This window comes from Neomonachus schauinslandi, chromosome 8, assembly GCF_002201575.2.
Source record: "Neomonachus schauinslandi chromosome 8, ASM220157v2, whole genome shotgun sequence".
Classification (NCBI taxonomy): domain Eukaryota; kingdom Metazoa; phylum Chordata; class Mammalia; order Carnivora; family Phocidae; genus Neomonachus; species Neomonachus schauinslandi.
Genome location: NC_058410.1, coordinates 116,440,559 through 116,466,698, shown reverse-complemented (window position 1 = coordinate 116,466,698; position 26,140 = coordinate 116,440,559). Strand labels below are relative to the sequence as shown.

General features: G+C 40.2%; 1 protein-coding gene across 1 annotated transcript; it reads right to left on the bottom strand.

The window, feature by feature from the left end:
- Nucleotides 1-12,869: 12,869 nt before the first annotated feature.
- LOC110575560 (HLA class II histocompatibility antigen, DO beta chain) lies at nucleotides 12,870-18,323 on the bottom strand. The gene is made up of 6 exons (XM_021684533.1): nucleotides 18,128-18,323; nucleotides 14,918-15,187; nucleotides 14,168-14,449; nucleotides 13,584-13,694; nucleotides 13,288-13,319; nucleotides 12,870-13,124 (listed from the first exon to the last, which is right to left on the bottom strand). Exons 1-6 carry the CDS (start codon nucleotides 18,216-18,218, stop codon nucleotides 13,089-13,091), a joined length of 822 nt encoding a protein of 273 aa, XP_021540208.1. The 5' UTR covers nucleotides 18,219-18,323; the 3' UTR covers nucleotides 12,870-13,088.
- Between the last annotated feature and the right edge of the window lie 7,817 nt (nucleotides 18,324-26,140).

The following is a 26,140-nucleotide window of genomic DNA, read 5'->3' as shown; positions in this document are numbered from 1 at the left end:
TTATTCTTATGTTAATCCCCATACATTACATCATTAGTTTTAGATGAAGTGTTCCATGATTCATTGTTTGTGCATAACACCCAGTGCTCCATGCAGAATGTGCCCTCCTCAATACCCACCACCAGGCTAACCCATCCTCCCACCCCCCTCCCCTCTAGACACTTCTGACAAAAAGAAAATCTTCCTAGATTTCTAGTGACTAAATTGCTTTAAAGAGCGGAAGAAGCCTTTTGTACAATAATTAGAACTAAAAGACTCAAAATAGAAATACTGTTGGTCTTATACAAATCTGTGAAAGGAGCACCAAACTGAAAGTAAAAAAAAAAGGGCGCCTGGGTGGCTCAGTCGGTTAAGCGACTGCCTTCGCCTCAGGTCATGATCCCAGGGTCCTGGGATCAAGTCCCACATCGGGCTCCCTGCTCTGCGGGGAGCCTGCTTCTCCCTCTCCCCCTCCCCCTGCTTGTGTTCCCTCTCTCGCTGTGTCTCTCTCTGTCAAATAAATAAATAAAATCTTTAAAAAAAAAAAGTTTAGCACTAATTGACCTAATGACTATGAGAGTAGATAAGCCATTTAGACCAGTATGGCCTGTATTTTTCTGCTTAATTCTTTCATTGAACAAATATTTATTGAGTGGCACTGTTCTAGGCACTGGAAATACACTGGGGGGTGGGGGGGTGGGGGAATAGGCAGCATCCCTGCCCTCCTGGAGCTCAGTTCTAGTAGGATGACATTATACTCAGCAAAATGCATGGATTTCCAAACTAGATCATCTCTATTGTCCCTTCTAGGCCTAGGGACATCTCATGGTGATTGGGAGGCTGGCCTGTGCCCTGAAGTCACTGAATAGCCAATTTGCCAAATGGCCTTGCTTCTTGTTAACACCTAAGTTTTAATTAGCCAGATTTTGTTTTATAGCCATAAGACCGTTTTACAGAATATCACATTCAATTTGTCTTTGACCCAGCTCCCTGTTGCTATAGCTGCAGACTTCCTCAATAAAGGCTGGGCGACAGCCCAAGAAGGGGAGCTTGGGGAAAAGAGGACCAACAGTGAAGGGACAAACAAGAGGGCTTCTGTGACTGGGCTGGAAGCCTCGAGCCTCTCTTCCCCCTGCCCTGGATTTCTGTGTCCCCCATAACTCTGTTCAGACCCTTGCAGACTGACATGATATGAGAAAGGAAAGAGATACAAAGGCTACATGGGGAAAGCCCCTTAGAAAATACTAGACTTCCACGAGGATTCCCTCCATAGAGGAAGTTCAAAAATTTAAATTTCGGTTTCGATGGCCATCTGGTGGTCAAAGGGCCACATCACATCCTTTTGTTGCATAACAAAATCTGATTCAAGTTTAAGATTGTTACAATTTTTTTTAAGATTTTTTATTTACTCTCTGTCTCTCATGAATAAATAAATAAAATCTTTTTAAAAAAAAAAAGGACGCCTGGGTGGCTCAGTCGGTTAAGATTTTTTATTTATTTATTTGAGAGAGAGAGAATGAGAGAGAGAGCACATGAGAGGGGGGAGGGTCAGAGGGAGAAGCAGACTCCCTGCTCGGTAGGAAGCCTGCTTCTCCCTCTCCCGCTCCCCCTGCTTGTGTTCCCTCTCTCGCTGTGTCTCTCTCTGTCAAATAAATAAATCTTTAAAAAGAAAGAAAGAAAGAAAGAAACGAAATGAAACAAACGAGCAAAGGAAAAGAGAGAAAGAGAAATCAAGAAACATACTCATAACTATAGAGAACAAACTAGTGTTTCCCAGAGGGGAAGTGGGTCGGGAGATGGGTGAAATAGGTGAAGGGGATTAAGAGCACAATTATTGTAATGAGCACTGAGTCACGTACAGAAGAGCTGAATCAATATATTGTACACCTGAAACTAATATAACACACTATGTTAACTATACTGGAGTTAAAATTTAAAAATAAAATAATAAAAAAGATTGTTAAATTTCTTAACTTTTTTCAACTGGAATTTTATTAGAAAATGTGTCCATACCTGCATCCTATGTTACGTTAATAAAGCTTGTGCCCTTCCTAGGGTGAAGACTTTAACATTACAGTGAAGCAGAGGTAACTGACAAGGGGAGGCAGGAGAGTCAAAGGAGATGTGATGACAAGCAGAAATCTGAGTGAAGTGAACGCTGGAGGGGCGACAAATGAAGAACTTGAGGTGGCCTCTAGAAGCTGGAAAAAGAAGGATATTCTCCTCTAGAGCCTCCAGAAGGAATGCAGACCTGCTGACACCTTGATTATTCCCATATGACCTATTTCAGGCTTATAACCTCCTGGATGGCCAGACAATAAATTTGTATTGTTCTAACTCACTAAATTAGCAGTTATTTGTTACAGCAGAAATAGGAAACTGATAATGAAAAGCAATAGAGCTCAGAGCTCAAGTTCTGGAGTCAAACAGATTTGAATTCTTATTATAGCTACATTACTTCCTACCCATATGAACTTGGGTGTTCATGAACCTCTCTAAGCCTCTATTTTTCACCTGTAAAATGGGACTGCCCAATAAAGTCTGTGTGTGGAAAGAAAAAATGGGGAAGCAGTGAGGTCTGCTGTTGTTCATAAGAAGCCTGATACAAATATTTGACATTTTAAACCATGTCTACTTATAACTTTGTTTAAAAGGTTAAATGATTCTGGGGTGCCTGGGTGGCTCAGTCGGTTAAACAACCAATTCTTGATTTCAGCTGCAGTCATGATCTCAAGGTCCTAGAATCAAGCCCTGTGTTGGGCTTTGAGCCATGCTTGGTGTGAAGTCTGCTCAAGATTCTCTCTCTCTTCCTCTCTCTCTCTCAAAAGAAAAAAAAAAAAAAGGTTAAATGAGTCTGAAGTATTAAAATACTTAGGGAAATAAAAAGAGGAGAAAAAACTCATTTCTGTTTTGTAAGGTAAAAACTCTGATGCATTTCATTTTTAATCCCCTTCAAAAAAAAGTAAATACCATACTTGTGAGATTCATAGAAAATTGCAAATAATTAATATTAAATATATCAGAATATATGTTCTATATCAGAATTTGTCTACTACACATTTAATTAACTATATTAGGTTAAAAATGTTAACAATATTTTGCTAAATTATCACTGCAACTGTGTAACTTAAGAAAGTTTAGGAGATTGTCAGCAAAGGAAATAAAACCTGTCTTCTCCCTTTCTGCACAACAGCAAAGTAGGTGAAATATACAAGATTCTAAGTGTTCATTATACTGTTAACTCAAAACAATTCTAATGTCACTTGATAGAATATACTAAGAAACTGACAAATGTCAATCACTCTATTGGACAGTAAGCTACGTAAACTAAGAAAATTGCCAGTTCTGACAGAAAAAAAAAGAAAAAAAAACCTTGCCAAGGATAGAAATAAACTCTAACGGATGATTTGAGATACAGAGCATTTGGTTAATAAATCAGGATTCTTTTTATGGATTATTCCTAAAGTATAACACCATTATGCCTTTTGAGTGCTTTATTAATGGAGATTATATCCACTTGAATAACCTTAAATGTGGGCTTGACCCTCAAATAGCATGGAGGGTTTGTCTTAAAGAAAACACAACACAGCAGAACTCTCCAGGAACACATAAGGAGAGGTACCCCTGGTAACAGAGAACATATAAATATTGTGGATCCAAGTACACATACCACATGTTTAAGAAAAAAAGGCCCTAGGAGTATAAAAGGTAATCAAATATCAGTGTACTCTCTTCACAAAACTAAACTGTATGAGCCACAGACCACAAGAAGTGCTTACATAGCTGAAATAGTATCAATTTGTGTTGAAAACCTGAAAGGGGAGTAAATACATGACAGAGTCCATGTTCAACACCGTATGGAGGCATTAAATGGAAAGAATATAGCCCATTATATATAGCCCATATAGTCATTCAACCAGTAGAAAAGGCAGCTGTAAGAAGAGTATAATCCAAGTTAATGAGGTACATTCGGGATAAAATGCTCAGAAAAATAAGAATAGAAAAGAACTTCCTCAACTTGATAAATAGCATCTACAAAAAAACTTTACAGCTAACATACTTAGTGGTAAAAGACTGAATGCTTTCCCCCCTAAGACTGGGAACAAGGCAAGGATTTCCACTCCCCACTCTCATTTAATAGCCCTGGGACCTCCAGCTAGCACAATAGCAAGACAAGGAAACAAAAAGCATGTAGAAGGTAAAGGAAGAAAAAAAATTGTATTTTCAGAAGACATGATTGGCTACATAGAAATTTCAATGAATATACATATAAACTACTAAAACTAAAAATTGAGTTCAGCAAGTTATAGGATATAAGATAAACATAAAAAATCAATTGTATCTCCATATACTAGCAAAGAACACACAAATACCAAAATTAAAAATATGACAACATTTTAAATCACTTAAGCCTTTCTGGAGATGGCGACCTCCCAATAAGAACATGCTTCTTGCAGAAGATCTCCAGAAGAGAAAAGGAAACACAAAGGAAGCACCTGGCTCAGAGCCCCAATTCCTACTTCATGGCTGTGAAATGCCCAGGATGCTATAAAATCACCACAGTCTTTAGCCAGGTGCAAACAGTAGTTTTGTCTGTCAACTGCTCCACAGTCCTCTGCCTATCTACTGGAGAGAAAGTAAGCTTACAGAAGATGATCCTTCAGACAGATGCAGCACTAAACCACCCTGAATCAAAGTGAGTGGGAAACCATCCCAATAAACACATTATAGGTTTTGAAAATCACTCAAAAATGAAATGTGCAGGTATAATTCTAACAAAACATGCAAAATTTGTATGTTGAAGACTACATAATACTGAGAAATCAAAGAATATCTAAATAAATGGAGAGACACACTGCATTTATGGAATGAAAGACCCAACATAGTAAAGATACCAATTCTTCCGAATTGATAAACAGGTTCAACTCAATGCCTATAAAAAATAAAACAGCAAGACTTCTTTTAGATATGAACAAGATTATTCTAAAACTTATATGCAAAGACAAGGGAACGAGAGCAGATAAAAATAATTTTGAAAAAAAAAAAAAGAATGATAATGGGAGGAATCTCTCTGCCTGATTGCAAGCTGGAGTAATCAGGACTGTGATATTGGTAGAGGTACACACGCATAGATCGATGTAACAGAATAAAGAACCCAGAAACAGACCCATGCAATGTGCTCAACTGATTTTTGAACAAAGGTGCAAAAGCAATTCAATAAAGGAAACCATTCAACAAATGGTGCTAGAGCAACTAGACTACTATAGGCAAAAGAAAGTATCACACATTATATAAAAATAAACTTGAACTAGATCACAGACTAATATGTAGTGTAAAACCATAAAACTTTCAGGAAAGTATCTTCAGGATCTAGGACTAAGCATAAAGTTCTCAGACTGAACACTGGAAGCATGATTCATGAAAGGAAAAATTATAATTAAAACCTTTTTCTTTTAAAAATTAAAACCTTTTTCTTTTTCCTTTGCAAAAGACCCTCTTAAGAGAATGAAAAGACAAGATACAGACTGGGAGAAAATATTTGCAAATCACGTAACTGATGAAGGACTAGTACCTAGATATATATAAAGAACTCTCAAAATTCAACAATAAAGGAGCGCCGGGATGGCTCAGTCACTTAAGTGTCCAACTCTTTTTTTTTTTTAATTTTATTTATTTATTTGAGACAGAGAGAATGAGAGACAGAGAGCATGAGAGGGAGGAGGGTCAGAGGGAGAAGCAGACTCCCTGCCGAGCAGGGAGCTCGATGCGGGACTCGATCCCGGGACTCTAGGATCATGACCTGAGCCGAAGGCAGTCGCTTAACCACCTGAGCCACCCAGGCGCCCCCTAAGTGTTCAACTCTTGATCTCAGCTCAGGTCTTGATCTCAGGATCATGAGTTCAAGCCCTGCATTGGGCTCCACACTGGGCATGAGGCCTATTAAAAAAAAAAAAAAATTCAACGGTAAAAAAACAATCCCATTAGAAAATGGGCAAAAGACATAAAATGACGTTTCACCAAAGAGGAGATACAGATGCCAAACGATGACATGAAAAGATGTTCAACGTCATCAGCCATCAGAGAAATGCAAATTAAAACCACAGCGAGGGGCGCCTGGGTGGCTCAGTCGGTTAAGCGTCTGCCTTCGGCTCGGGTCATGGTCCCAGGGTCCTGGAATCGAGCCCCGCATCAGGCTCCCTGCTTGGCAGGAAGCCTGCTTCTCCTTCTCCCACTCCCCCTGCTTGTGTTCCCTCTCTCACTGTCTCTCTCTCTGTCAAATAAATTAATAAAATCTTTAAAAAAACACACACACACACAGTGATATATCACTACACACCTATCAGAATGGCTAAAATAAAAAATTACAATATCAATAGCAAAAACAAGGTTGCAGAAAAACTGGATCGTTGATACATCACTGGTGAAACTGTAATGTGGTAAAGCTGCTCTGGAGAACAGTTTGGTAGTTTCTTTAAAACCTAACATGCAGCCACTATGCAACCCAGCAGTTGTCTCAGAGAAATAAAGATCTGTGTTCACACAAAAACCTATACATGAATGTTTATAGCAGTTTTACTCATAATAGTCAAAAACTGGAAGGAAACTGTGGTACATACATAGCATGTGATACTAGCTAGCAATAGAAAAAAACAAAGATACACACAACAACCTGGATGAATCTGCAGGGAATTATGCTGAGTGGGGGGAAAAAAGGCCAATCCCAAAGGGTTATACAGTGTATGATTCTATTTATATAACGTTTTTGAAATGAAAAAATTATAGAAATGAAAATGGATTAATGGGTCCAGAGGTTAAGGAAGGAGTAGGAGGAGAAGTGGGTGTGGTTATTAAAGTGCAAGATGAGGGACAGCTAGGTGATGGAAATGTTCTGTAATTGGACTAAATCAAGGTCAATATTCAGATTGTGACAATTTACTATAGTTTACAAGATGTCATGGATACATGAGATCTCTGTATTATTTCATATAAGTACATCTTATAATCTACAATTATATCAAAGTGAAAAGTTTAATTTTAAAAAGCATATTAACATTTTCAACAAAACTAGTTGATAAGGTACATCCATGCACCTCAAAAGACAAGTTGGTGGGGGACAACCCACTAATAGTCACAAGATCTCCCTGGAATTAGTGTCTGTGCTGGAGAATGTGGGTGGAAGTAACCAGGCACTTGACATGTCTGAGAATAGGATAAATCCCAAACAGTCAACAGATACTCATTGAAAAACACAGCAGATCAATACCAGAGCAGCAGATGAAACTAGGAAGGACCTGCCCAATCCAATAGCGGTTGAACACAAAGGGCCTGGGTAAGGTTAGAAGGGGATGGAGCAGTCTCACCCCTAAGAATTCTCTAAACTGACCATCCAGGAACTTTTCCAAGGCAGGGCCCTACACTGAGGAAAATACTGGGAGTAGTGGAATCAAAATTGAGCCAAGGAGAAATAAGGAGATGAAGAAAAAGAAGCTTGAAGTGAGGGATGGAAACAGAGTCAGGAACTCTCCCAAGCAAGCTGCCATATTTTTCAGCATTATGCAAAAATAACAGGAGAGCTCTGTGAAGTGGGAAGTTATCCTGAAGTATGCCACCTTCTAAAATTCAAGGAGATCAATTTCATATAAAAAGAGCAACAGAAAAGGATTGAAGCTATATCTTCTACAAAGTTAGTGTAAATATGAAGAGAATATGGAACAGAATAAGATCCTTACAGACAAAGCAAACAAGAAAAAGCACACCACCAAAAAGACTAAACCATAATCTATTTCAGAACAAGTTAAATGTCATTAAGAAAGTGTTAGAAGATATGAAATAGCAACATAAATCAGAATTAGAAGATCTCAATATAGACAATAATACTGTATTATAAGATGTGCTTAATGATGTACTAAATATTGCTTCAATGACAATCATACTACAATATATGTTTATCAAAATAACACACTTGTACACTTGAAATTTATAAAATGTAGCATGTCAGATTTATCAAATAAGAAAACAGTAATTTTTTTTTAATTTCAGAAATATGGTCACAGTACTCAGGAGATAATTAGAAATAAAATCCACTTCAAAAATGAAGACTATGGGCGCCTGGGTGGCTCAGTTGGTTAAGCGACTGCCTTCGGCTCAGGTCATGATCCTAGAGTCCGGGGATCGAGTCCCACGTCGGGCTCCCTGCTCAGCAGGGAGTCTGCCTCTCTCTCTGACCCTCCCCCCCCTCATGCTATCTCATTCTCTCTCTCAAATAAATAAATAAAATCTTTAAAAAAAAAATGAAGACTAAACTAGAAAGAACAGAAGAATAAATAGACACAATGAAGAAGGCCCCAAAAGAAAGAAAGAGGTAAAAAAAGAAAAAATTTAAAGAAAAAAGAAATGAGAGGTCAAGAGGATTCCAAAGAAAATGACAAATATTGAAGATTTGCAAAAAAATCTAATATGTAAATGGTAGGAGTTTCTAAAAAAAGGAAAACTAAAGAAAATACTAAAAAATATAATTCAATAAATATTCCTAAAATAAAAAAGATTTGAACAATACATTGAAAGAGAATATGGCAGGGCGCCTGGGTGGCACAGCAGGTTAACTCTTGATTTTGACTCTTGATTTCAGCTCAGGTCATGATCTTAGGGTCAGGGGATCAAGCCCAGGGTCCAACCCACATTCAGCACGGAGTCGGCTTGAGATTCTTTCTCTCCCTCTCCCTTGCCCCTCCCCCATGCTCTTACTCTAAATAAATAAATAAATAAAATCTTAAAAAAAAAAAGAGAGAGAATATGGCTTACTTGAGAACCTCAACCCAGATGACCAAAACCAAGATGTATTCTAATACAATTTCTGAACATTAAGGAAAACGAAAGCACTACCTAGGCATCTCAGCCAAAACAATAACTGACTTGGTAATTAGATTATCATCATATGTTTTGATAACAATGTTACATGAAAATGTAGTAACATTATTAAGGTACTCAAGACCAGAAAATAGGAACCAAAGTTTTTATATCCAGCAAAACTGACTTTCAAACTATTAAGTATAAGATCTTCCTAGCAAGCAACTAGAGAAAGAGCTTCAGACAACCACAATGATTATATGGGTAGTTCACAGCTTTTGGTGTCAGGATCCCTTTGCATTCTTTTTTTTTTTTTAAAGATTTTATTTATTTATTTGAGGGAGAGAGAATGAGAGACAGAGAGCAGGAGAGGGAAGAGGGTCAGAGGGAAAAGCAGACCCCCCCGCCGAGCAGGGAGCCCGATGTGGGACTCGATCCCGGGACTCCAGGATCACGACCTGAGCCGAAGGCAGTCGCTTAACCAACTGAGCCACCCAGGCGCCCCTCCCTTTGCATTCTTAAGAATTACTGGGAACTCCAGTAATTACTGGGTGGCTCCGTCAGGTAAGCGTCTGCCTTTGGTTCAGGTCAGGATCCCAGGGTCCTGGGATCCAGTCCTGCATCGGGCTCCCCGCTCAGCGTAGAGTCTGCTTCACCCTCTGCCCCTCCCCCATGCTCATGCTCACTTTCTCTCTCTCTCAAATAAATAAAAAAAATCTTTAAAAAAAAAGAATTCCTGGGCGCCTGGGTGGCTCAGTCGTTAAGCGTCTGCCTTCGGCTCAGGTCATGGTCCCAGGGTCCTGGGATCGAGCCCCGCATCGGGCTCCCTGCTCCGCAGGAAGCCTGCTTCTCCCTCTCCCACTCCCCCTGCTTGTGTTCCCTCTCTCGCTATGTCTCTCTCTGTCAAATAAATAAAATCTTTAAAAAAAAAAAAAAAAAAAGAATTCCTGGGAACTCCAAAGAGCTTTAGTTTATGTGGGTTATGTCAAGCAATACTTAACATATTAGAAATTAAAACTGAAAAACTTTTAATATTTATTTGTTCATTTAAATAACAGTAATAAACCCATGACATGTTAACATAAATAACATATTTATGAAAAGTAGCTATATTTTATAGCACAGAAAAAATAGTGAGAGAAAAGGAATTCTTTTACATGTTAAAAAATCTTTTTAAAGATTTATTTATTTAAGAGAGAGAAAGAGCACACCTGAGTGGGGGGAGGAGCAAAGGGAGACAGAGAGAGAGAATCCCAAACAGCTCCATGTGGGGCTCCATGTGGGGCTCAATCTCACAACCCTGAGATCATGACCTGAGCCAAAATCAAGAGCTGGAGGTTTAATCGACTGAGCCACACAGGTGCCCCTAAAAAATCTTTTTAATGTCTCACTTAGTTATGACTCACTTGGTCATATATTCTTCTACATTCAGTCTGTAACAATATATTTTTACAGACTGAATATGTTTTGGTTAAAACACATGAAGAAAATGTGGCCTCACTCAGATAGGTAGCTGGAAAGAGGGGAAGAAATTTAATAGCCTTTCCGTTACTGTGTATATTCTTCTTTGATAAGATACTAAAACTCAACAAATGGTAGATTTTTACAAATTAGTTGCAGTGTGGAATCTGAAATCTTATCAATGATCTTTTCATGTTCTGTTATGTTAAAATTCATTGGTCTACCTTGTACTTTGGACCTTCTAACCATGATAATTTTGCAGTATCATGCATTGATCATTTGGAAAGAGGTTCACAGGATTATGCCAATCTCCAAAACGTTGACACAGTTCACTAAACAATATGAAAAGATCATATTTGGTAATATCACCATTAATCTCATCCAAATAATCTTTATTATTGGGAAGCTGTGGCAAACACAAATTTTCCAAGATTTTAATTTTCTCTGGAAAACTGATTTTCACTGTCGATATCATTTTCTTTGAAGTGACAGGCTTCTTTTGTTTATTTTTGAGAAAATGTCTACCAAACACACACAAGGCATAATAACCATAGTGTGTCTGTCAGTCACTCTTTCAAGAAAAATGATAGTCCATTCGAAAGAGAAGAGAAGGCTAGTTTTACCCACAACTCAAGCAATTACACAGTGCTTTTTCACAAGATAAATGTCTTTCCATCACTTTGCAGCAGAAATGCTAATTTGTCACATCGTGTATTAAAAAGATGCCTATTTGAGATTCAAAAGTTAGTAAAGCTAATGATTTTTATTGCTTTATCAAGGCTATCTTTAAGTGAAACTGGTCTTTTGAGGATTTTTCACTGCAGGTGCATGGCAGCCAAGGATACCATGACTACTTGTACAGTTTGGTGTTACTGCCTGGATTCGCACTAAGGCACCAAAAGTTTTACGCACCGTAGATTTTGCACCACCAGTACAAATACAGTGAAAAGAACAAATAAGATCTTATTATTATTATAAAAAAAAGTTTTGACCTTGCAGGTCCCGCAAAAAGGTCTCAAGGACCTCCTGGAGCCCACAGACCACAACTTGAGAATCACTGCACTCAAGGGACACTGACATAAGGAATAGTAGTCAGCATTAAACATGTTATTACTCACAGAACTAAGACTAAAAAGGGAGCAAGTATCCTGTGTAATGGTATGTGATCCATTAATCTAGATATAGGATAACTATAAGAAGGAAAAATGATGAGAACAAAGCAAAAGGAATATTAACTGTTTTCAGTTATCATTTTGGTGGTTGTAGTATGAGTATCATTCTCCTCAGACAGCTGTGTGCATTCATTTGGTAAAAGCAAGTGAGTATGGGTGGATATTCTAATTGTATGTATCCCTGTGTCTTTGTTTGTGTGGAAGAAAGGAGACACAAGTGTAATATAGAAGGGATTAACTTTTTATTTATAGATACATAAATTTTATACTTCTATAAATATGAATATTGCACAAAAACATTTTGTTTCCACCAGAAAGACCTGATAAAATGATGAACTCCTAACTCCACTTTATGGTCTTAGTGACATTTCCCACTAAAAGAAGCCAGGGCTTTCTAAAACAATAGCTGGTTGCAGGTCTGGGCAGGAGATGTACAGAACATCTTGTCATATAACAGATAACAAAGAAACTATCAAAAGACTGTGTCAAAAGGACTCGGGAGCCACTTGAGGAAGTTTCCATGCACCTAATGTGATACGATTGAACTCATGGCTAGAAACTGCCATGAGCTAAAATCCATTGCATACATTCAAATCCTTGAGCTTATAATGATACAAAAAACAAAAAGTAAAACCTAACTGCTCATCTTTGGATAATAGTAGGAACCAAATTAGCTGGAAAACTAATAAAGGTAAAGAGTTAAACACTGATCCTTTCTTTCCACTGTACCACTGGGCAACCCACCAGTAAATGAAGGGAAGTGTCTCTTTACGGAAGCAATAAAGCATATAAATGAAGAGGAATGACAGAATGAGGATATCCCCATTCTGCAGCCCCCAGTGAATGAAAGGGCCTAGGCAATGAGCACCAATAGTGACAGCACCATAAAAAGAGACACAACTGGACGGTCTGTGCCTCATGGTGAAAAAACACACTGCCGCCTACAGACTTGCCAAAGAAATTAAACCTAAGTCTATCCAGCCTCTGCATCCAGATGCCAAGTTGCAGAAAATGCAGAGGACACAAGGACGTGCTAAACTGCACCAGGTGCATGCAATTGGTAAAATCCAGACTGTGGGAAACTCTGCAGGTCAAATGCCCTAGGCTTTTCAAAATATTAATCATAAGGGAGGGAAAGGGATGCAGAAGAAACCAGTAAAGTATGAGACACAAAGGACAACTAAGCTATGTTGTCATAAATTCAGACTTGAGTGAATAGGGAATAAAAAAATACAACAAAGTGGTTACTCTGACAGTCAGAATAGAATTACTTTTGAGAGGATGGAGGGGGGATTTGATGGGTCTGAGGTACATGGAAACCGCTGCATGGCTGGTAAAGTTCTATTTCTTGACCTGTGTGGTGATTACAGGGGTTTTGCCTTAAATAATTCATTAAACTCTACATTTTGTGTGGTTATCGGTATCTCAGTTTTATTTTACAGTAAAAAAAAAAAGGTAATAAAAAACAATGAAAAAGAAACTGCCTCTGCGCGTTTGTCTTCTGGAGACAATGGAGAGCACAGTTGGAAAGAGGAAGACGTGAGGGTAACTCACAGGGCTCCCTTAGTCCTGGGCTCAAGCCCCTTGGTACTAGTTCAGGCGCCAGGGCAAGAAGCTTTCGTTGGGACTTTAGCATGGTTGTGGTGAAGGAACTGCGCTTGAGACCTGCAGGGACAGTGATCAGGGTCTCAGGAGGGACCCCACCCTCCCATTCTAGAGAGAATGCACCCAGGGCCACCCAGCCAGAGGTGGGTCCCCAAGACGTCTCCCTCTGGCCAAAGCATTGGGAGAACAATCAGCCACCCAAAGACAAGGAAGAAGACATTACCTCATCACCAGACAACTGAGTCTCCGCATATCCTGGAATGAGAGCAAGAAACAGAATGCCTCTCATTAGGACCAAATGTTGTGATTATCCTGAAGGGTGGGGAGTGACCTGAAATATCAGAACTCCATCTCTGCTGACCCCCACCCCAAATGTTTCTGGCTTCAGAAAGAACTATCCTGGCGATTTCTGAGAAGTACAATGAGCTTTCTCTGCCTTGCATCTTTGAAATTAGGGTAAGTGGGAAGTGCAAGAAGCCATGGGGCAGGTGGCGGGGGATTCCTGAGAAGCTCATTTACCTTTCTGAGCCCTGAGGCAGATGACAGTCCCCACCAGAAAGAAGATCAGCCCAAGCAGGAAGGCTGCAATTCCACTTAGCATCTTTCTCCAAGAATATGCAGACTGAGCTCCTATGGGAAGCAGGTCTTAAAATTAGTAAAAAGTTCCCAATATTTGGTGTGCCTTCCTGGAATCCCAGAGCCTGTACTGGACACCAAATCAAATGCTATCGGGAAAAGAAATACATTTAGAAATGGTTCTTTGAAGCCAAGGTTTGCACCCATGGAGTTTCTGTAACTGATTCTTGCAGCCCACAAGAATGTCCCATAACCTACTAAGACAAAGTATTAGAGGACACTAGTTCCCACAGTTGGAAATAAGTGATGAGGTGATTAGACCTCCTTATTTCTTGGAAGATACAAGCATAGATATCTGCCATGTCTTTTCCCACCCTAACCCAAGGACCCCGATTTCCATGACTCCCTCAGATCAGGGGAAAGAAGAATGAGTGTTGGGACCAAGATGAATGCGGAGGTCACACAGCCCTGTGCTGAGGCAGCATCACCCTGAGTCAAACCCAGAGAGTACAAAAGCTGATTCTCACTCCACTCCACAGCAACAGGGCTCAGCAGGCTGGGATGATTAACAAGGCAGGTGTAGACATCTCCAAGTTCAGAAGTCATTTCCAGCATCACCATGGTTTGGAAGGTCCAGTCTCCATTCCTGATAAGGCCAGTGGACACGACCCCGACACTCTCCTCCTGCCCATTCCGGAACCACCTGATCTTGATGTCCCCTGGATAAAAACCGGTCACATAGCAGAGCAGCAGGTTGTGGTGCTGCAGGGACGGGGTCCTCTCTGGATACACTGTCACCTCTGGTTGTACTGGGAGGGGAGAGAACAATGAGACATTGTGAAGGAAAACCACCAAGCCAGGACAGGTTCCTTGAGACACTATCTCTGCCGCTAATCTCCATCTCATACCACCCAAGTGGAAATTGGAAATGGGAAGAAATCTCTGCCCCCAAGACTCAGAAACTGGGTATGTCAATGCCCCAAGGAGGAGTTAGGCCTTATCAGAGACTCCCACAATTACCCCTTCTGCTTGAGAGCCCACCATGACTTAAAGTCCTTGAGAACTTCGGGGGTCTGGGACCAAGACCACAGTGACCTGACCTGTGAGGATAATGAGTGCATCACAACTGGGGGGGACGGAACATATATACAGACTCTCCTGCTCATAAGCCATTGATCCTGAAGCAGGAAATTGCCTATCATAAGGAAGTAGAGCCCATGGTCAGGTTCACGTGTGGGAGGTTCCTGAACCCCACCAGACCTCACCTTCCACCTCACCTTTTCTCCCCACAGTGAAGGGTGCACCCAGCCTGTAGTTATGCCTGCAGAGGGCATCCACAGAAGCTCTACTCCTCTCCAGTATATCCGGCCGACTGTTCCACAGCTCAGCATCAGGCTTCCCCAGCTCTGTCAATGCCACAAACATTCCCACATGGCTGTCAAAACGTGCATACTCTTCCAAGTTAAAAATAAATCTCACCACAAACTGCACCTTCTCTGTCCCATTGATGAAGTAACAGTCAGCCTTTGCTTGAATCACAAAATCTTCTAGAAAACAACAACAAAAAAGACTGTAAACCAACCCCCCACTTTTAGGAAACCATACATGGTAAATTATGCCAGACCACATGGATTTGAGGAGGCTTTTGACCTCAGTAAATAGGTCAAGGTAGCCTCTTTTCCCCTGGGCCCCACCCTAGTTCCATTTAGCAAAGAGACATCCGTTGTGGAAAGAAGCCTGAGGCCCATGCTACTGGGCCAGCCAAGCAGAAGATATGTAACCTAAAAAAGGCAAGCCAAAGAGAGAGTCCCAAGAGACATAAACATTCATTCCGCAAATACTTTTTGACCATTTGTGTTTTGCTGACACGGCTGGTTTCTCCAAGCCAAGTTTTCAGAAGCCCAAGGTTTTAACTCCCCTTGTTATCAAGTCGAAAACATCCATCCCCAAATGAAATAATTCAATAGTACTCCTGTCCTTAGCAGGTGCATTCTATACATTCCTTCTGGGGTGAAGTGAAGGAGTGATGGCAGGGGGAGGGGGGTGACAGGGACGACAAAGAAATGCAAACTAGGTAAGCATTTTGATGTGAAACTAACTTCCCTTCTACTTCTCACTCACTATGGGTTTTCTCCAAGAATTTTCTTTTGGATCTTTCCCCTTGCACTCTTACTTAGAGACCTCACCCCTCTGCTGGCTCTAATAAGGTAATGATTTCATTAATTTTGTTGGTGTGAAGTAAAAAATACTAATCCATGACTCAAAGGGTAATATTATCATCAGCATCATTGGCAACATACCTACCATTCCAGTAGCTACAAGAACATGGTGATAGGGAATATACGGTTAGCTTAAACCTTCTTTGGGGGGTTTTACATGAAATAGTGCCATTAAAGGTGGAATAAAAAAAATTCCTAATTCCATTGTCCATTATGATTTTCTACTTTCAGAGCACCTTACTAATGTTGATAGTGATTAGTCTGAGCTACGTATTCTTTCATACAAGGTCTACTCTGCTCATGTTCTTCAATGTAATTTAACACTCAAAAATTATGTAATCTGTCCTCATTGGTAAGAAAAAGTATAATTCTTATTCACTGAGCACACAGCGTGCTCTGGTCTGAGTGTTTGTGCCCCTCCCCCAAAATTCATGTGTTGAAATCCCAACCCCCGAAGGTGATGTTATCAATAGGAGGTGCTTTTGAGAGGTGCTTGGGTCATGAGTGTGGAGCCATCCCTCACAAATGGGATTAGCCCTTATAAAGGAGGCTCCAGAGAGATCCCAAGACCCTTCCACCACATGACACAGGGAGAAGGTGCCACCTAGGAACCAGGAAGAGAGTCTCCACCAGAACACAGCCATGCTGATGCCTTGATCTTGGACTTCCCAGCCCAGAACTGTGAGCAATAAACTTCTGTTGTTTATAAGCCACCCAGTCTGAGGTATTTTGTAACAGCAGCCAGAATGGACTAAGACACCATGATATCTGTCATAGATTTAAAGATCTGAAAAATTTTAAGTGACAAATTGGTAAACAGCCCCGGGTTACGTTTCAGTTGATCTGAGTACTAGTTCTATATCCAGTAGTTGTACCTAGAACCACTTCCCCTCCCTGACCTGCTTTCCATTGAAAACAACACTGAAGCAGAGCTCGAAAGCATAGTGTTAAGTGACAAAAAAAAAAAAAAAAAGCAGAATGCGATTCAAAGCACAATGACGTTTATTAAAGTTTTAAAATACACATGAAAAACAATGCTAAATATTTGTAAAGGCCAGCCTCGTAAAGACACACCAGACATAGGAGAATGGATCTGTAAGGAAAGGAGGGCGTGGAAACGCAGACCACGAAAGAGGAGAGAGTCCTTGCGAGGACAAATGATTGCCAAGTGCTGTGAATTCACTGGGTAAGATTGATGCAATTCTCTGTATGCACTCGAGAACAACAAAAATAAAAGGAAATTCAAATGGGTTGATAAGGCAGGTTGGTCAGAAAAGGTCTCCCTGCAGAAATGGCATAAGTTAAGGCTTGAAGAGTAATTGTTACTGATCATGAGTTGTAAATTTGCTTTCATTTCTAAACTCAGAGGCCTCCTCCAGGAACTACTGAGCTGAGCATTAAGGACCACAGCATCCTTCTTGGGTCAGCTCTTACCAGCTAAAGTTACCTCTAACCTCCAGTGCTCTTCCTTCTTACAGTTTAAATCAGAAAAAGAAAATTACTGACTTTATTTTTTTCATTTGTGTTGTTTAATGGACATTATAAGCTCAGAGAGGTTTCTATTCTGGGAGAATAACGATCCTCTCCTACCCAGCCCACCCTCCCAGGTTTGTTCCTCTTTTGTGTTTAATGAAACTTTGACGTTTAAACAGGCTCTGTTTTTAGTGCATTATATCCTGTTTTCTACTGATAAATATGTTTTCAGGGTGTAATACTGCCTCGTGTTGGCACAGCCCATCTCCTCGGCTAGAAAAATAACAGCAATAAATACCAGGAACCTGAGGACAGGCACGATGCATTCAACTTCTCTTATTTCTAAAAACTGGGGTTAATAAATGCCAAAGAAGAAACCTGTGTTTCCAATTTCTTTTGTCCACATGTATCCCAGTTGGATAAATGTAAAAACAGTTGCAATCATCAAAGCAAACTCCTGCCTGGAAAAATGGCAACTATTCTCAGACTGGCCCCAGTTGATACAGTTCTTGAGACTGACATTGGTACAATAAGGACTCTAAGCAAGACAAAATGTTTCCCTTCTTCCTACCACCCTACTCCTTGAAGCTGCAGCTCTGGTACAGGAAGTCCCTTTTCCCAGCAGTCCATTGTGTGTGGTAAAGAGGGGAGGCATATTTTAATTTCAAAGGGAAGAACACTTTGAAGCCAGAAGCCATTTCAGTCTGGTCTGCAGCCTGGACCTACAGGGGAAAGCATCCCTCCCCCATGCCCATTCTTGCATACACACCTGAAAAAAATTTGCTCTGTTCTTACCTGGAGAGTTTCTGATGTGAGTCATGGAGGAATCCAGTCTGATTACATTCACTAGCAGAGCCACCATCCATGGAACCCACCCAGAACTCATTCTGGAAGGAAAAATTAAAAATTAGACAGTAAAATCATCAACTTCTTCAGAATGGGGCTTACCCCCACAAAACTCAGTCAAAAAATATTTATGAAGAGTATGAATACCTTTCTGGTTTCCTCGGATTGGAAACTCTTCACACTGATAACCAATCATGATAGAAGAGTTTTACATCATTAGATGCTGGGTAGACTACTTTCATAAAGTCGTGTATACCACTCAAGAATTGTTTGCCTGCAGAATCACTGATGGTAGTCTAAGGTATGTGGGAAATGGACTGTGAGAAAAATTTTTTTTAAATAGTGTACATAGTATGTGGTCCTAGAAGAACTATGCAGATTGTTTATTATACATTCCGCTATCTTTTAACCAACAAGTCTCTTCTCCTATGGGGTGGCTGACATTGCCAACAGAGTGTGCAAATAAAGCAGAAAGTAGACAGCATTCTGAAGCTTTTTGCCTTAAGAGAAGTTAATGACGGGATTATCAGAGAAGAAATAGAAGAGATTGAGAACCACCTGGACCGTATGATTTCCTATAAACCAAGAGAGGGCCACAAAAAAAGAAAATGAAGAGAAGATTCTCAAAAGAATAAAATGCTGCAAAAATGTTCAAGAGGGGGGCTCCTGGGTGGCTCAGTTGGTTAGGCATCTGACTTTGGCTCAGGTCATGATCTCAGGGTTCTGGGATTGAGCCCCTGATGGGTTTACCACTCAGTGGGATTTTGCTTGTTTTTCTGTCCCTCCCTACACCCCCTCAAATAAATAAATACAATCTTCTTTAAAAATGTTCAAGAGGATAAAATATAAGAAGGATAATTTTGTTTTGTAATTAGTGGAGCACCAACAACCTTCATTGGGACATAGAGTATTAGAAACGAAGGCAGTAGATATAAACAGTCCCTCAAGAATGTTAGAAGTGAAAACAAGGGAAAAGATGGGACTCTAACTTGAGCAAAAAGCCACACAAAAGATAAGTTACCTTTAAGAAAGACCTTAACAGCTAAATGGATGATGGGTATTATGGAGGGCACTTGTTGTGATGAACACTGGATGTTATATGTACATGATGAATCACTAAATTCTACTCCTGAAACCAATATTACACTATATGTTAACTAACTAGAATTTTTAACTAACTAGAATTTAAAAACTTGAAATGGAAAAAAAAAAAAAAAAAGGAAAGACCTTAACAAGTTTCTCAGTCAAGTGGAAGGCATCTGTACATGGGAGAAATTGAACATAACAAGAAGAAAAAAGAAATTACCCCCAGAATTCTTAATGGAATCCAAAGAAAGAGATTGTCAGACATGGTTATAAAAAGGAACACTTATTCAGAGACTAGAATGGAGACAGGGAGATTGGAGGTGAGAAAGAGGGGAATAAGGAAGTTCTAGTTGTATGGCTTCATTGGACTCCATTTACAACAAGGCAAAAATCTTTTTTTTTTAAGATTTTACTCATTTATTTGATATAGAGAGAGAGCACAAGTAAGCAGAGCTGGAGACAGAGAGAGAGGAGAAGCAGGCTTCCCGCTGAGCAGAGAGCCTGATGTGGGGCTCGATCCTAAGACCCTGGGATCATGACGTGAGCCGAAGGCAGATGCTTAACTGACTGAGCCACCCAGGCGCCCCAAGGCAAAAATCTCTTGCTAGAAAGGAGGTGGAAGAAAATCTATTTGACAACTACAGAGAGAAGGCTGCTTTTTAACCAAAGTAGTCTATATTATTATTTATTTAGCACAGAGCCATCCATGCCCAATATTATGGACCATGCAGTGATGACACAGACATGTTCCTTATTCTCAAGAAATGTGTAACCTAAACAGAGTGACAAGGGGACAATCTACTGTAATGCCAGGAAGAATGAGATTAATTTGCTAATGTTTGGGCACATGAGAAGAGTAAATTTTAACATAATCTAGAAAGAGTTCATGATAAAGTTGATAGCTGATACAAGTGACATAACAAGCAGAGATTTTTAGAATTAGGAACACCCAGTACATGTGGACAACAGAAAGGAGATAAACAGTGAAATAAAAAGTTTATCCAGAATCCCTTTCAAATTCCTGATTATCTGCAATAAATAAATACATGCCTACTACTTCATTGAAAGGGAAAAGATATAATTTTTTTTAATTCTTCACTTTCCAAAGAGAACACACATGCTTTGGTGGGTATGTAAGGTAGGATTATGATGGTAGTTGACCAGGACACCCAGGAATACTTGACTTAATAATACACTTGGGAGGCCCTCAGGAAATCTCTACCCATAAGTAGTAATGCCAAATTGTAAATCAAAGACTGACTCTGTTATTAGCTGGTCAAATCTCTGCTACCCCAGGAGAAAGTTTTATGATAAGTTTCTCTGAAGCATGAAACCCAAGCAAGGTCTCATGTTCCCTCTTAAATCCCACTTGTACCACTAGCCAGCTATAAATCCTGAAGGATTAAGAACTCTCAAACATAAGAGTAATAGCGTAGGTCACAAAGGGATTCTGCTCAAGATGGCAGAAATAGGATTCAGAAAAGAGGTCAGAGGCGGAGCAAGATGGCAGAGGAGTAGGAGACCTGGATTTCGTCTCCTCTCAGGAATTCAGCTGGATAGGGATCAAACCATTCTGAACACCTACAAACTCAACAGGAGATCGAAGAAAAGAAGAGCAACAACTCTCTCATCAGAAAAGCGACCACTTTCTGGAAGGTAGGGCGTGCAGAGCAGTGAATCCCAGGTGATATTCGGGAGGATAGACGGCGGGGGAGGGGCCTCCGTCGGCCGCTTCTGGCAAATGATAGAGCCGCGGAGCACAAAATCGGAACTTTTAAAAGTCTGCTCCGCCAAGGGACGTCACTCTGGTGGCTAAGCGGGGGTGGAACCCTCCGGGACAGTGTGGTCTCAGGACCCTCAGGGTCACAGAAAGACCGGGGGTGCCTGACTGTGGCAGAGCTCCCAGGTAACGGAGCAGGGAAGCCGGCTACAGAGGCGGAGCCCAGGCGCGGGCTCTCAGCTCGGGGTGGCCATAAACCGTGATCCGCGGCACAGTCGAGCCACTGCTCCTCCAGCAGGGACCCAACAAGCGGCAGACCCGGGGAAACTAACCTTCCTCCCCCGGGAGGAGCGGCGCGGGAGTGCACTGCAGGGATCTGCTGGGTTTGGAGACTCCACCCGGGGTCGGGTGCCAGAGATAGAAACGCGCGGTCACAGGCCGGGTGAGCATGGAGTGCGGCTGGAAACCGGGGAGACGGCAGTGACTGACGGCTTTTCTCTGGGGGCTCACTGAGAAGCGGGGCCCCGAGTTCTTGGCTCCTCTGGGGCGGAGATTGGGAGGCCGCCATTTTCACTCTCCGCCTCCAAAGCTGTACGGAAAGCTCGCAGAGAACAAAAGCTCCAGAGAGCAACCCGAGCAGATTACTTAGCCGGGAGGGGGCAAGGGCGGGGCAATTCCGCCTCCGGCAGAGACATTTGGAAACCACGGCAACAGGCCCCTCCGCAGAAGATCAGCGAGAACAGCCAGCCAAGGCCAAGTTTACCGATCAATGAGAACGGCAGAACTCCAGCGCTAGGGGACTACTGCACATAGAATTCATGCCTTTTTTACCATGATTCTTTAGTCTTTCAAAGTTAATTTTTTTTAACTGTCTTTTTTTCTTTTTTCTTTTTGAATTTTTCTTTTTCCCTTTTTCAAACAACATCTTATCAATCCCTTTTTTAAAAAAAACATTTTTATTTTTCATTTTTAGAGTCATATTCTATCCCTTCATAGTAGTTACCCGTATTTTTGGCTTATATATATAAGTTGTTCTCTCTTTAAAATTTTGAGATAGTTTCTTCTAACAGATTAAAATATACCCTAAATCTCTAGTATACGCTGTTTTCTATTCCCCTGCCTGATCACATCCTCTCCCCTTTTTTTTTTCTTTTTCTTTTTCTTTTTTCTTTTTTTAAATCCTCTTCTTTCTTTTTTCAAACAACTTCTTATCAATTCCTTTTATAAAATTTTTTATAATTTCCATCTTTACAGTCATATTCCATCCCTTCATCATATCAACCCTTATTTTTGTACATATATAAGTTTTGCTTTCTTTAAAATTTTGGGAGGCACTTTCTTCTAACAGACCAAAATACACCCCAAATCTAGTGTGTGGCACTGATCTATATACCAGCCTGATCATATTTGATCACATTCTGGTTTTTTGTTGTTTTTGTTGTTGTTTTCTTTTGTTTGTTTTTGTTTTTATCTTTTATCTTTTTCTTTTTCTTTTTTCTCTCTTTCCCTTTCTTTTCCCACTGCTGCAGGTCTTTTCTGATTTGTTTAGAGTATATTTTCTGGGGACATTGTTACTCTGCTAGCATTTTGTTCTCTCATTAATCTATTCTCCTCTGCACAAAATGACAAGACAGAAAAAATCACCTCAACAAAAAGAACAAGAGGTAGTACCGACTGCCAGGGACCTACTCAATACGGACATTAGTACAATGTCAGATCTAGAGTTCAGAATCATCACTTTAAAGATACTAGCTGGGATTGAAAAAAATGTGGAAGTTATTAGAGAAACCCTTTCTGGAGAAGTAAAAGAACTAAAATCCAACCAAGTAGAAATCAAAAAGGCTATTAATGAGGTGCAATCAAAAATGGGGGCACTAACTGCTAGAATAAATGAGGCAGAAGAGAGAATCAGTAATATAGAAGACCAAATGATGGAAAATAAAGAAGCTGAGAAAAAGAGAGATAAACAACTACTGGATCACGAGGGCAGAATTTGAGAGATAAGTGATACCATAAGACGAAACAACATTAGAATAATTGGGATCCCAGAAGAAGAAGAAAGAGAGAGAGGGGCAGAAGGTATAATGGAGCAAATTATAGCAGAGAACTTCCCTAATTTGGGGAAGGAAACAGGCATCAAAATCCAGGAAGCACAGAGAACCCCTCTCAAAATCAATAAAAATAGGTCAACACCCCGACATCTAATAGTAAAACTTACGAGTCTCAGAGACAAAGAGAAAATCCTGAAAGCAGCTCGGGAGAAGAGATATGTAACCTACAAGGGTAGAAACATTAGATTGGCAACAGACCTATCCACAGAGACCTAGCAGGCCAGAAAGGACTGGCAGGATATATTCAGAGCACTAAACGAGAAAAATATGCAGCCAAGAATACTATATCCAGCTAGGCTGTCACTGAAAATTGAAGGAGAGATAAAAAGCTTCCAGGACAAACAAAAACTAAAGGAATTTGCAAACACAACACCAGCCTTACAGGAAATCTTGAAAGGGGTCCTCTAAGCAAAGAGAGACCCTAAAAGCAACATAGACCAGAAAGGAAAACAGACAATATACGGTAACAGTCACCTTACAGCCAATACAATGGCACTAAATTCATCTCTTTCAATAGTTACCCTGAATGTAAATGGGCTCAATGCCCCAATCAAAAGACACAGGCTATCAGACTGGATTAAAAAACAAGACCCATCGATATGCTGTCTGCAAGAGACTCATTTTAGAACCAAAGACACCCCCAGATTGAAAGTGAGGGGGTGGAAAACCATTTACCATGCTAATGGACACCAAAAGAAAGCTGGGTGGCAATCCTTATATCAGACAAATTAGATTTTAAACCAAAGACTGTAATAAGAGATGAGGAAGGACATTATATCGTACTTAAAGGATCTATCCAACAAGAAGATCTAACAATTCTAAATATCTATGCCCCTAACATGGGAGCAGCCAATTATATAAGGCAATTAATAACAAAAGCAAAGAAACACATCGACAATAATACAATAATAGTGGGGGACTTTAACACCCCCCTCACTGAAATGGACAGATCGTCTAAGCAAAAGATCAACAAGGAAATAAAGACCTTAAATGACACACTGGACCAAATGGACTTCACAGACATATTCAGAACATTCCACCCCAAAGCAACGGAATACACATTCTTCTCTAGTGCCCATGGAACATTCTCCAGAATAGATCACATCCTAGGTCATAAATCAGGTCTCAACTGGTACCAAAAGATTGGGATCATTCCCTGCCTATTTTCAGACCACAATGCTTAGAAACTAGAACTCAATCACAAGAGGAAAGTTGGAAAGAACTCAAATACATGGAGGCTAAAGAGCATCCTACTGAAGAATGAATGGGTCAACCAGGAAATTAAAGAAGAATTAAAAAAAATACATGGAAACCAATGAAAATGAAAACACAACTATTCAAAATCTTTGGGATGCGGCAAAGGCAGTCCTAAGAGGAAAGTATATAGCAATACAAGCCTTTCTCAAGAAGCAAGAAAGGTCTCAAGTACACAACCTACCCCTACACCTAAAGGAGCTGGAGAAAGAACAGCAAATAAAGCCTAAACCCAGCAGGAGAAGAGAAATAATAAAGATCAGAGCAGAAATAAATGAAATAGAAACCAAAAGAACAGTAGAACAGATCAACAAAACTAGGAGCTGGTTCTCTGAAAGAATTAACAAGATTGATAAACCCCTGGCCAGACTTATCAAAAAGAGAAGAGAAATGACCCAAATCAACAAAATCATGAATGAAAGAGGAGAGATCACAACCAACACCAAAGAAATACAAACAATTATAAGAACATATTATGAGCAACTCTATGCCAGCAAATTAGATAACCTGGAAGAAATGGATGCATTCCTAGAGACTACCAAAACTGAACCAGGATGAAATAGAAAACCTGAACAGACCTATAACCACTAAGGAAATTGAAGCAGTCATGAAAAATCTCCCAAAAAACAAAAGCCCAGGGCCAGATGGCTTCCCAGGGGAATTCTACCAAACATTTCAAGAAGAATTAATACCTATTCTTCTGAAACTGTTTCAAAAAATAGAAATGGAAGGAAAACTTCCAAACTCATTTTATGAGGCCAGCATTACCTTGATCCCAAAACCAGACAAAGACCCCATCAAAAAGGAGAATTACAGACCAATATCCCTGATGAACATGGATGCAAAAATTCTCACCAAAATACTAGCCAATAGGATCCAACAGTACATTAAAAGGATTATTCACCACGACCAAGTGGGATTTATCCCAGGGCTGCAAGGTTGGTTCAACATCCGCAAATCAATCAACGTGATACAATACATTAACAAAAGAAAGAACAAGAATCATATGATCCTCTCAATAGATGCAGAAAAAGCTTTTGACAAAGTACAGCATCCTTTCTTGATCAAAACTCTTCAGAGTATAGGCATAGAGGGTACATACCTCAATATCATAAAAGCCATCTATGAAAAACCTACAGCGAATATCATTCTCAATGAGAAAACACTGAGAGCTTTCCCCCTAAGGTCAGGAACGCGGCAGGGATGTCCACTATCACCACTGCTATTCAACATAGTATTGGAAGTCCAAGCCACAGCAATCAGACAACAAAAAGAAACCAAAGGCATCCGAATTGGCAAAGAAGAAGTCAAACTCTCACTCTTTGCAGATGATATGATACTTTATGTGGAAAACCCCAAAGACTCCACCCCAAAACTGCTAGAACTCATACAGGAATTCAGTAAAGTGGCAGGATATAAAATCAATGCACAGAAATCAGTGGCTTTCCTATACACCAACAACAAGACAGAAGAAAGAGAAATTAAGGAGTCGATCCCATTTACAATTGCACCCAAAACCATAAGATATCGAGGCATAAATCTAACCAAAGAGACAAAGGATCTGTACTCAGAAAACTATAAAATACTCATGAAAGAAATTGAGGAAGACACAAAGAAATGGAAAAACGTTCCATGCTCATGGATTGGAAGAACAAATATTGTGAAGATGTCAATGCTACCTAGAGCAATCTACACATTCAATGCAATCCCCATCAAAATACCACCCACTTTTTTCAAAGAAATGGAACAAATAATCCTAAAATTTGTATGGATCCAGAAAAGACCCCAAAT

Coding starts and splice junctions, on each gene's coding strand:
- LOC110575560 (XM_021684533.1), bottom strand. CDS start 18,218: ATGAGTTCTGGGTGGGTTCCATGGATGGTGGCTCTGCTAGTGAATGTA. Junction 15,188..18,127: donor TCACATCAGAAACTCTCCAG/GTAAGAACAGAG, acceptor GTTGTTTTCTAG/AAGATTTTGTGATTCAAGCA. Junction 14,450..14,917: donor CTTCACTGTGGGGAGAAAAG/GTGAGGTGGAAG, acceptor CTCCCCTCCCAG/TACAACCAGAGGTGACAGTG.